A 12458-nucleotide genomic window follows, 5' to 3' on the forward strand; every position below is an offset into this window, starting at 1 on the left:
GCAAGTATGAGAAGTATTGATAAACTCAGAATCTCAGGTCACTGTGATGTCTCTAAAGCTTACAGAGTGAATGAGCTGAAAGATGAAAACTGAGAATCTGCTCTTATAATAAGCAGAGTGTGAGAACTCAGATCTGAGAACTGAGAGACTTATAAGAGCTATTTTTGAATTGCAAGATCTCTCTGAAATCTGAAGAAGATTTGTAAAAACTGTGATTATCACAGACATTACAGATAACATGTACTTGAAACTTGTATAACTTTAAAGACATAATCTGCACATAGCTGTCTGTGAGTCAGGTTTATACTTTCAATCAGTGTTGATAGACTCACTTATAGAGATAGAATCAGTTAATACTGTAGAGTTAATTAGAGAAGACAAGCTCATCTATATAATAACTTTATAAGTGTCTGAGAATCTCACAGTTATGAAAACTGAGCTTCAAATATCAAAGAAATACTGAGATCTCACAGAGATGTTCAGCTTAGCAAAGATAGCTGAGCTTTCTTCTCACTGTAAGAAGAATCTGATAATAGATTTGATAGAAGAGTAGAAACTCTTCTGAAGATTAATCTATAAGCTCTTCTATTATAAGACAGAGGTCTTGTGAATCTATGTGAAAAAGAATCTGAAGAATGACTTTATCTGATCTTTACAGATCTTTGCAGAAGTCTCTGTGATATTTATAAAGAAGAAGAATAAAGATTTCAGATTGTATGTAGATTATCATAATCTGAACTTTAAGATAATAAAGAGTCACTATTCTCTGTCTCTGATTGAGAATGTGATCAACTGTCTCACAGAAGCTGTCATATTCATATAACTGAATATGATTAATATATATACATAACTGTGAATACAGTCTGAGAATGAATAAAAGACTGTCTTTAGAACTGCACTGAGATTGTTTAAATATCTAGTAGTGTCTTTTGATCTGACTAATATCTCTGCAGCATTTCAGTCTTTTATCAATAAAACACTTTATATATATCTGAATGTCTTTGTAATAATATATCTGAATGATGTGATAATATACTTTATAAAGAAGAAAGAATACACTGAGTATGTGTAAAGTGTGTTAAAGATCTTAGATAAGACAGAACTGTATATTAAGCTTATAAAGTACAACTTCAGTATCTACTGAATTAATTTTCTAGAATATGTAATTATCACAGATAATATTCAGATGAAATCTTCACAGATTGAGACTATTCTATTATAACTGAAACTAACTAGTATTTATGAGATTCAGATCTTTCTGAGCTTTGTGAATTTCTATAGATGATTTATCTTTGTATTTATAAGAATCTTCTTAGCTCTTACAGACATGCTGAAGAATGAAAATAAGAAGACATCATTCTATAAATGAAGAATGAAAAGATTGTTAAGAAGAGAGAACTGTGAGAACTTTTTTATCTCAGAAGCTTACAGAGTCTTTATAAGATTGAAACAGATATTTACAGATATAGTGATACTGTTTTACTTTGATCTCTTACTCTTAATCAGATTAAAGATAGATATCTTCTTCTTTATAATTTCAGAAATAGTCTTATAACTACAGTTAAATGAGAACTGAGTTTCAGTGATCTTTTTCTTATAGAAGATGTAATCTATGAAGATCAACTATAATATTTATAATTAGAAGCTTCTTATAATAGTGAAATTCTTTCATCACTGATATCACTACTTTGAGAATCTTATAACAGTGATTACTGTTAGAACTGATTATAACAGCTTATAACAGTTTACTTTAATTAAGAAACTCTTATAATAACAGATTCACTGAGCTCAGAGACTGAGTGAGTTCTGATTCAAGATAGAATATATTAAGAAAACTAAGAACTCAGCAGATGAACTCTCTCACAGGCCAGACTATGTTAAGAAGATCAGAGTGATAGACACAGAGAGACTAGAGAAGATAGAAAAGCTTCACAGAATACTCAGACTGAGTGTTATAAAGAGATTAACTGAAGAGTCTCTCAATTCTCTGTGAGAGAAGAGAAGAAAGAGAGAGAAGAAGCCTGTACAACTACTCTCTATAATACTGAGAGTCAACACTCTGAGAATCTCTGTGAGAATTCTTGAAGAGAGTATCTATAATCTGAAGAGTTTGCAGGCTTTGAGAAGCACTGTGAAAGACTTGATATAAGAGAAAACAGAGTATAAGTCTTTATAAGATCTTCTATTCAGATTGTCTGAATTATAACTGAAAAATGAATATACTCAGTATATTCAGAAACTGCTTACAGCAGAGATTAACTCTGCAGAAATAAAGAATTGAAGAGACTTAAATAATCTCTTGTGAAGAGAGAGCTGAATTTATATACCTGTGAATGAGTTTCTATATATAGAACTTATTAAAAGATATTATAACTCTTCTCTAGCAGATCATTTTACAGACACTAGAACTTATGAGTTACTTATAAGAAAATACTTCTGACTGAAGATATAAGAACTTGTGAAGAAGATAGTAAATTCTTATACTGTTTATCAGAGTTTATGAGTAGTATAGTTCAGATTATATAAAGAACTTACTTCTCTACTCATTCTGCAGAAACCTTGAGAACAGCTAAAAATAAATACTCTTATAAGTCTTTCTGAAAGTAAGAACATATATAATGTCTGCTTTGACAGTGTACTGATGATAGTAAATCACTTTATCAAGATAACACACTTTATACTCATCTATAAGAACTTGAAGTCAAAGAATTTAACTCATATCTTTGTCTGCAATGTGATTCAGTTGCATGAGTTATCTATAAACATTGTCTCAGACAGAGAATTAATCTTCACAGAAGAGTTCTGATCTGATCTGATAACTATACTAAAGATCTCATGAGATCTAAGCATAGCTTTTCATCAATAGACAGATGATTAGATAGAATACCTGATAAGTATATTAAAACAGTATCTGTGATACTTTGTCAATTACAATCAGAATGACTGAGTGTATTAATTATCATTTACAGAGTTTATATACAACAACTTAAAGCATGCTAGTATAGATAAAACTCTCTTTGAGATGCTCACTGAGACTTATCTGCAGATGATCTTGATAAATCTGTGAGAGTATACTATAGAGTGTGATAATGTCTGTGAACAGGCTGAGAGAATTCAGAAGATCTAGAAGAAAGTCTGTGAATTCTTGAGAAAGACTTAAGAGTATCAGAAGAGATACTATGACTTTAAGCATATTATAAAGAGTTTTAAGAAAGATAATAGAGTCTGACTGAGTTTAGAAAACATCATTATATGAAGATCTAATAAGAAGCTGAATCTCTTACAGACAGAGTCTTATAAGATTATGAAGAAAGTTAGTTCATAGTTTTACAGATTGAAACTATTATCTGAGTTGTAAATATATAATATTTTTTATATCTCTTTACTCTGTGAATATAAGAAATTCTTAGAAGAGAACTCTGTGACTCATCACTCTGTTTATAAAGCACTAGAGAGTGAAAGAGAATACTAGATTAAAGAGATTATTAACTCAGAGAAGTGAGATTATAAGCTCTGATTTAAGATTCAGTGATAAGAGTATTCTGATAAGATAAATGAGTTCACTTAAGAATTATCTGAGCAGATAAAATATCTGCAGAAGCTGAGATATGACTTTTATACTGTGAATTCTGATAAGTCAGAATAATGTAGTCTTTACTAAGAATCTGATTGTAATAAAAATATTAATACTGTTATTTATAAATTCTAGTCTATAAGATAATAAGTTTCTACTGAGATGAACAGTCTGCAGTGTATATAAGAAAAGAAGAAATTATATTCTTATTAAAACTAAAAAATAAGAAAATAAATAGAACTGTGAACACAATTTGAAGATTAATAAAGAAAAAATAAAGAAAACTCAAACTTATATTCTTATTATTTATAACACTTAATCTCTTTATAACTATTAATTTTTCTCTTCAAAGAAGCAGAGAGTATTATACCTGTAATACAGATAATTATTATATTTAGTGTAAAGATTATCAGAAATGCACAGACTTCAGAGAAGCTAAATATCAGAATATATACAGTTGCAGCAGAGTCTTGAGAGCTGATTCTCTATGTATGTGATCAGATACTTCTTACAAAGCTATGTCTACTCTCTCAGTTATGCTGAAGTATTCAGCCTGAAAATAATTAAAATATGAAGAGAGAGTTTATCTATTCAGATTAACTTCTGTCATAAATTCATGATATTCATATTGTCTTAATTACTCAGATTTTACAGATATCTGAAAACTCATCTCTTATTGACAATGAAATTGCAGAAATGTGCTGCAGTGTGAGAATTATTGATAGAGAATCTAGGCATATTTGTATATATCTGATCAGAGATTGTACAGACAGAGAAAGAATAGTCATAGACTTACAGAACTGCAGAAGACACTGATAACATCAGAAGCTTTATAAGAACTATCAGCTAGAGTCTGTAAGAAATTACTTATAAGAAGACTTATAGCAAAGAGAGAAACTGCACTGCTTGAAGTCAGAAGCTGATCTGAGAAAGAGATGAGATGAACTACTGATCTAAAGATCAGATGCAGTGGCAGAGCTGAGAAGAATGAAGACACAGTTATAAGCAGCAGTGTTTCTGCTTTACTAGCTGATAAAAAGTGATCAGAGAAGTTATGAGAACACTCACAAGAAGCTCAGTGATAGTCAGACATTGTTATGAAGATATTGAAATTGAAAAATTTTTATTCTTAAGAAGTTCTTGAATCAATATACAGATATTGTCAGAAACACTCTCTCTCTATTATCTAAGTGAAAACACTTCACAGATGAATAAGAATACTTATAGTTTATAAAGATAAGAGCTGTTACAGAAAAAGAGAAAAGAAGATAGAGTTCTGTGAACAGATCTGAAGTATTTATACTACTCTAGAGAGATTTACTTACACTGTGAATAATTCTGCAGAACAGTCAGATCACTCTAGTAAATAAAAGTAATTATAAATCACAGATCTGAATCTTTCTATATAACTATAAAGAGTGATTATAAATTATAGATATCTTGATTCTATAATTCTACAGAGTTAATAAAAGAATGAAAAATTTCTCACAATTCTACAGTGTTAAAGAACAATAATTTATAAGAATAAGTGAAAGATTAACTTATGAATACTTCTCTTTGATAAGAATGATCTCACAGAGAGTAATTTATCTATGAGATAAATCTGTGTAATAATTATACAAGAATCTCATGAAAATAATTAAGAGTTAACTGAAACTCTTCTATATAAAAGATATGAAATGAATCTGTATGATAGTCAGAGAAGAATCTGTAGATTATAAAGAATCTTATGAAATAAGAAACTAAGTGACAGACTTTTTTCTCTTTATAGTAATAAGAGATTTTTTCTCACTGAGATTTTTTATAGATGTAAAGAGTTTTTAGTGAGTATCACTGCAGTACTGAGCTGATTCTATGAAGTCACTCAGTGAAAGACTTCATAGATGAAGTCTTAGAGAGAAGAAGATATGTAAGAAATCCTGCTTCTCACAGATTCTTTATCTCTATTTCTATCTCTTATGTAATTAATAGAGCTAGCAGCCCTTGGCTACACATAACTATATAGACTGAAGTTTGTGAATACTATTCATAACTCAGCTTAAATGCTATTATACATTTAATCTCTACATTTTATCTTTCTACTGTGAATACTTCTAGTAGTTAACAGTACATATCACGCCAAGCTGCAAACACCCGAATAATCACCTGCGAGCACTTATTCTTACATGAAGACAGCTTTATATTAATCAAATCAGTTAATAATGAAGCTTATATTCTCATAAGATACTTGTTTTGAATTTATGAGTTTTTACTTGACTTATTTGTAATCTGACAGGCATTTGATAAATCAATATATTCATATCTTGCTTACTGTGAGAGGTGCAGTCTCTGAATCTATATGATGCTGTTTTAACATATAGTTTGTAGCAGCTTTGATATGCTCAATGATGAATGAGTAAAAATTAATATTTAATTGATAAATTCATATCTTAATTGCCTCTTCCTGGCTGTCATTTAATGCTCAATTCAGTGAAATCCTCATAGTTCTTAATTTCTTCTCATTAATTCTCTCATACAAGGTGACATATGAGACTTTGAATTCTCATAACAGAGACATGATTTTTAATTTTGAATTGCTTTTATACATGTCAACAGCTCTTTGCAACTGCTCCTCAGTGTAATTAGAAGATTTAGACATGATTATAATTAATGATGATTATTTGAAGATGAAGAATGAAGATATTGAAAATATTTTCTTTACAGTGTGGTTTTCCATACGCTGTGGCACACTCACTACAGAGAGTGAGTAAGCATGGCACGGTTAATAATGGAGAAGAGGAGGAACAAAAAAGAGGCTAGTCTAGAAAATAGAAAATAGAAAATAGTTGTAATGTAGAGTGCTCTACTGAAGGGGTTGTTGCTTTTCCCGCACGCATTCACTTTACCTCTTTTATATAAAATGACACCATCAAGGATCATTTCTACCATGTACTCTCTTAACCCGGTTGGCTACATTCATCAGAAATTTTACTTAGCGAAAACTACAAGCTCCTCGTGGATCGCAGTGTATATAGCAAATAATTGAATTTAGAATTTAAATTTATTAACCACAAAAAAAAAGAAAGAAAGAAAGAAAAGGAAACGAACAGAAACTCCCAAAAATACAAAGTGGCAAATCACCACGAACCCAGCCTATACCTTTTTTCTATCCGTTTATTATCTTACAGTTGGGCTCCCACGAGCTTGGCATATGCCTCAGTGCTGAAGCTCTTGGGTCGCTCAATTGGCATTCCCAGCGCGCGGTCGATAATCAGCTGTGGGAGCACGCCGAGGGCTCGGGAGACACCAAAGAGCACAGTGTAATACTTGGCCTCAGTCAAGCCATAGTATTGAAGGAGGACGCCTGAGTGGCTGTCGACGTTGGGATATGGCGACTTGACCTGTTGTTTTCGAATCTGGTTAGTTGTGGTCCGTTCTAGAACAGTTGGAATTGTAATAATTGGAGGTTACATACCTTGCCATGCTCGGTCAGAACGCCAGGCGCGATCTTGTAAACTTGGCTGACCAGCTTGAACATAGGGTCATCGGGAAGCTTGCGGAGAGCAAATTCACGCTGGCAGGTGTAGCGTGGGTCAGTCTTGCGGAGGACGGCATGGCCGTAGCCGGGAACAACTTGACCCGCGTTCAGTGTGGACCACAGATAATCCTTAATGGCCTGGTCACTGAGGTCATTGCCAATGGCTTTCTTCATCTCCATAAGCCAGGTCAAGACTTCCTGGTTGGCCCTGTAGGAGTACATTGTATCAGTAACCGTTTGTCCACGGCGGGTTATTTATTTTTATCTGCATATGTAGCCACTTACAATCCGTGGAGAGGACCAGCGAGGCCGTTAAGGCCAGCAGCAAGAGAAAGCATAGGAGAGCTCAAGGCGCTTCCAACCAAGTGAGTGGTGTGAGCGCTGACGTTTCCACCCTCGTGGTCGGAGTGGATGGTCAGGTACAGGCGCATCAGCTCAACGAAGTCGTTGTTGTCACCATAGCCAAGCTGATTGGCCAAGTTGAAACCGTAATCCTTATCCTTCTGAATGGGGGCAACTTTTCCATCCTTGAACACGTTGCGATAGATCTTGGCGGCGATGGTGGGCAGCTTGGCAATCAGGTCCATGGAGTCCTCGAAGGTGTATGTCCAGTAGTCTTTCTTGTTGATACCCTTGGCGTAGGCCTTGGCGAAGGCGGACTCGTGCTCAAGAGCAGTGATGGCTAGGGAGAATTGGGCCATTGGGTGCAGAGTGGATGGGCAGCGGTCGATCAGCTCCTCAATGAACTTGGGGATATCGGAGCGGGCAGCCCAATCTGCGGATAGGGCGCGGACCTGTTGTTCACTTGGGACCTCGCCGGTCAAAAGAAGCCAGAAAAGACCTGTTCAGCCAGTTAGCATGGGGCAGTCGCATAGCAATGCATTCACTTAGTACCTTCTGGCAGAGGCTCCTCTCCACCAGGGGCTTTGGGAAGTAGTTTCTGGCATTCCGGGATCTGGAAGCGGATTAGCACGTGATTTCTCTCGAAAAAAAAAAAAAGCATCTGTCGCAATTGAGAGAAAACACCTACAGTCTTGCCCCGGAAGCGAATTCCCTCCTCAGGATCGAGGACGGATCCCTTTTTCAAGCGATTAGTTTCTCCCTTGTATAAACCCGCTTGATACAAAAGTGAATCCATACCTCCCAGACAAGGGATTTGACTCCCCGAGCACCTCCGTAGACCTGGCCAAGAGTGACTTCACCAATAACCTTGTCTCCATAGTCTCTGTAACAACGGTGGTCAGATCAGATATCTACATATATATATATCGGGGGAGTTTCAGCTCGTACTTTCTCAGCTTCTTGACCTTCTCGATCTCAGCTGGGATGATATCGGCGAAGGTATCTTTGAGCGACTAGCAAGACAGAGAACTTGGTCAGCGCATAAATCTAGGCATTTACGGGATGTCAATTTGGGTTAACAAGAGATGTACTAACCTTAGTCTTAGCAGAGGAATAGCATCTCAAGCTATTGAAGGCGGCAGACTGGACAGCGGGTTTGGAAACAAAGGAGGAGCGGAGAGCAGAGCTCCCCAGTCTGAGAGATGTAGCCATGGGGAATGAAGGGGAAAGAGAAAGAGATCTCAATGATTGACGAGAGATAAGACAGGGAAAGCTAGCAGTGAGATATGAAAGTAATTGCGGAGGGAGGAGAGAAGAAGAGAGGGAGGAGACAAGCGGAGAGCAAAAAGAAAAGATTATGATTGAAAACAAGAAGACAGAAAAAAGTTAAGGTCCCAAGGCCAAAATTTCCTCGCTTTGAGATCCCGTATTACCAGTACCATATTACCGCCAAGATATACAGCCTAACGCACCTGCTTCACTGGGCCACCGTCATACTCGCCGTAATACGGTTACAGCTTCTGTTGGTTCTCCACCTCAACCAATTTTTTTCTTTTTCTTGCGGCCATATCAATATCCGCCTCGTGTATTTACGCAGTACTGTACACAGTAAAATCCTGATTTTTATAATTCCTATATGCCCGCCGGCTTCCGTCAGAATAATAATAATAATAATATAAAATACACAAGCGTCCGGTCCTCCGGTGAGCTCGTAAGGATCTGTCCTCACAAGCCCTCCCCTCCCGTCTCTATCTATCTCTACGCAGCGTAATACATGTTGGATCTTCCTACATCTTCCGCCCGTGGTGACAGTTGAGCCCATCAGCCGGGACGTGAGCGATAAGTATTTTCACGTTCAGCTCATTGTATGTCATTTGTATGGAGTAACGTTAATGTAATACTGTGGCGCCCTCGTCTCTCCACGGCGTGGGGGGCAAGGGAAGGGGGGGGTATTTGGGGGTGGTAGTATCGCGGTGCATTTCTGATGTTGCTAGACACACAGTTGAGTGTCATACACATCTAATAAAATACATATCATTCACTAATATCCAATTCTGTTCCACAATATTTAGATTGAGTATTTTTTAACTTATCAGAAGAGGAGAAGAGTGTGGCCGTAGAATAGTTTTAGATTATTATATATGCTGAAATCCACGGATAAAAATCAGTTGAGTGTTACATACATATATCGATATGTATGTACAGATTAACTGCAACCTAATAATGCTTGAATGGCTAGGTTGTATTCCACCTGCATATTCCACAACACAAACCATGCAAAAAATCGTTTAGTCAATCATTTCTGTCACTCTTGGCTGCTGTTCATATAGGATTATGTTTCAGATCTAGAGCAGGTACCCCAGAAACCGCTCAAGAGAATGCCACTCTCCAGGGTCCTTTTGAGCCATGCAACACCCAATGGTAGGTTATGTTGTCTGATGAATGTGATAAGTTTTCTTAAAGTTTTTTTTTTTTTTTTTCCCCCAAAGAAAACCCATCAGCATACTGTGGATAAGAAGAGTGTATGTATATATTGGCATTTCTAATCCGGATCATTCAACAACCCTTCTTCAATAAACCAGTGAGAAAAAGGATATCCTGGATGAGGGACAAATATACATATCTAAATTGACCCGTGAGGTGATTGTGCGGATTCGAAATGTCTGGGTAGATACAAAAGACCATGAAAAAGGCAGCTGGTTGAAGCCAACTTTCCCGATAGATTGCTAGGTGTGTAACTATATATTGAGAATCGCATTGTTTCTAGCAGTCGAAACCCTTAGACTGACTGCAGCCAGGAGCCCGAAGCCTGGATACGGTTTTCACTTGTCCCTTCTGCACTCGTCCTCGGGCTGTTTGTTTTTCATGATGCACTAGTGGGGATGCTGTGCGTTGATATCGTCACCAAAGCCTAGGGCGGCCCTAGCGACCTAGGGGGCTCGTCCATATTGGTGGTCCTGATGGCATCATACTGTCTATGCTCCTTCAGCTCATCGGGTTCAGTTATGGGTTCTCCTTGACGGTGATTAGCTGCAAGGGCAGCAAGGCGCCTTTGAAACTCGCACTGGTATCCCTGAGGGAAAGAACCTTTCGCAACAACTGCGGAAGCGATGCGGATCCGTCGTATATCATATCATCCCGAATCAGTTTTATCTCAGCAAGCTCAGACGCTTCTCCAGATATCCATTGCTGTTTTACACTGGATTGATGATTATGTCATGAGCTAATCTCAAATAAGCAATAAGCTAACCCAAATAGTAAAATCAGGTCATGTGAGTGATGATATCTTGTAAAGTGTCTGAGAAGAAACAGTTTCTAATTATTAATAACTGTCACGCTCCCGGCCGCGCCAAGGCCCCGCTGCGGTTCCACACGGCCCATCGCTTCCATGCGGATGATTCCATCCCGTCCGAACCGGTTTCCAACCACCCTATGACATCATTCAGATATATCATAGGAAGATCCGATTGATGGATAAGAGAACCCCACTTCTATACAAGGTCAGCAGATTACTCTTTCTTGGCAATGAGACACTGCTGAGGTATCACTTCAGCTATTCTTACTTATGAAATAAGAGAAGAATATTCACTTATTATCTATATAGAATAGCTAGATACTGACTTCTTATCAAAGAAGTCAGTGATTCATTTCTTTTCTTCTACTGAAATATATACAGAAGTTATTACATATCTTATACAATCTTCTTAGTATACTAAGTATTATATCTGTAATATTCTCATAATAACTCTGTAGTCTATAAGCTCACTATTTAAGTAAGATACTTAAGCTCACTTATACAGCTTCTTAAACAACTATCTCTATATAATACTACTAACTAGTCATCACTTCAGTTCTATTATATTATAATTTAAATCACTTAATTTAATTATATGTTTAAATTAGTTAAGTTTTAACAGACTGATATGACTTTATACATCTATACTGAGACTGATTCAATCTCACTCTCTGAGAGAAATACTATATTATTCTCTAGAGTATATATATCTCTACTTCAGCAGAAATCTGAGATTTCTGAACTCACTGTATATTTTAATATAAGCTCTTTAACTGCTTTGCTATTACTGCAGCCTCTACACATCTATATTTATCATGAAGATAGAGAGATTAAGATCAGAGATTTTTCAAGATATAAGAAAAATATCTTATCTGAATTTCACAGCTTTATCTGTACTCTTGAATAGAAATTTCATCTTAATCTGAGTCAGTATAATACTTATAAGATATAAGTAATCTATACTGTCAACCTTCTTGAAGACATCTCTGTAACTACTTGAATTATTAAGAAGAGAGAGCTTGAGTATATTAATACTATTATAACTTAAAAAGAATTCAAGAACTTTCTATTAAATTAAATCAAAGATTACTATAACTGTGACTTCACAGCAGTACAGTGATTTAATATATTATATTAACAAGATAATAAGAATTCTTTCAATTTCAATATAAGATTTAAAGAATATTGAGAGAAATTAACTGATAATTTGAATTAATTAAAAACACAGCTTTATCTTATGAAGCTGACTTATAAGATATAAATAATAATATCACAGTATCAGAGTTTATTAACTAATTATACAGAGCTTATTAATCTGACTTTCTAAATCTATTTAAATAATCAATTCTTTAAGAAAAAGACTAATAAAATTTCTTCTAAGTAACTTATAATAGAATCTAAACAGTACTGTGATGACTTCAGTGTGAAGAAAGTAAAGAAGAATTTCAAGTATTCTGATTCTTGACTCACTGTAAAGAAACACTAAAAAAGATTTAATAAAGATCTCTATTTTAACTGCAGAGCTGATAATTACTATACTAGTAATTATAAGAAGCTGAAGAAGAAAAGAAACTGAGAAGACATCTTCTTAAAGTTAACTTCTCTTCTGACAAATGTATCTGTGAAAGATAAAGAAGAGAAAGAAATGAAGAATTGATAATTCTTATATTTCTGAGTTTATGTTATAATCACAATACATATCTCAAATGAGAAGATATTAGTGAGATATC

At 35.4% G+C, this 12458-nt stretch overlaps 1 protein-coding gene across 1 annotated transcript; it reads right to left on the reverse strand.

The window, feature by feature from the left end:
• Positions 1-6387: 6387 nt before the first annotated feature.
• On the reverse strand, positions 6388-10521 carry BDBG_05847 (citrate synthase, mitochondrial). The gene is made up of 8 exons (XM_002623627.2): positions 8529-10521; positions 8382-8446; positions 8232-8316; positions 8122-8169; positions 7986-8046; positions 7377-7932; positions 7029-7299; positions 6388-6954 (listed from the first exon to the last, which is right to left on the reverse strand). Exons 1-8 carry the CDS (start codon positions 8643-8645, stop codon positions 6736-6738), a joined length of 1422 nt encoding a protein of 473 aa, XP_002623673.1. The 5' UTR covers positions 8646-10521; the 3' UTR covers positions 6388-6735.
• Positions 10522-12458: the final 1937 nt, after the last annotated feature.

Source organism: Blastomyces gilchristii, assembly GCF_000003855.2.
Source record: "Blastomyces gilchristii SLH14081 genomic scaffold supercont1.12, whole genome shotgun sequence".
Taxonomy (NCBI): Eukaryota; Fungi; Ascomycota; class Eurotiomycetes; order Onygenales; family Ajellomycetaceae; genus Blastomyces; species Blastomyces gilchristii.

Excerpts from the sequence above, each read along its gene's own strand:
- BDBG_05847 (XM_002623627.2), bottom strand. The coding sequence starts at position 8,645 with ATGGCTACATCTCTCAGACTGGGGAGCTCTGCTCTCCGCTCCTCCTTT. Across the intron at positions 8,447-8,528 it reads ATTCCTCTGCTAAGACTAAG|TCGCTCAAAGATACCTTCGC; the intron begins GTTAGTACATCT and ends CTGTCTTGCTAG. Across the intron at positions 7,300-7,376 it reads GCTGGTCCTCTCCACGGATT|GGCCAACCAGGAAGTCTTGA; the intron begins GTAAGTGGCTAC and ends GTACTCCTACAG.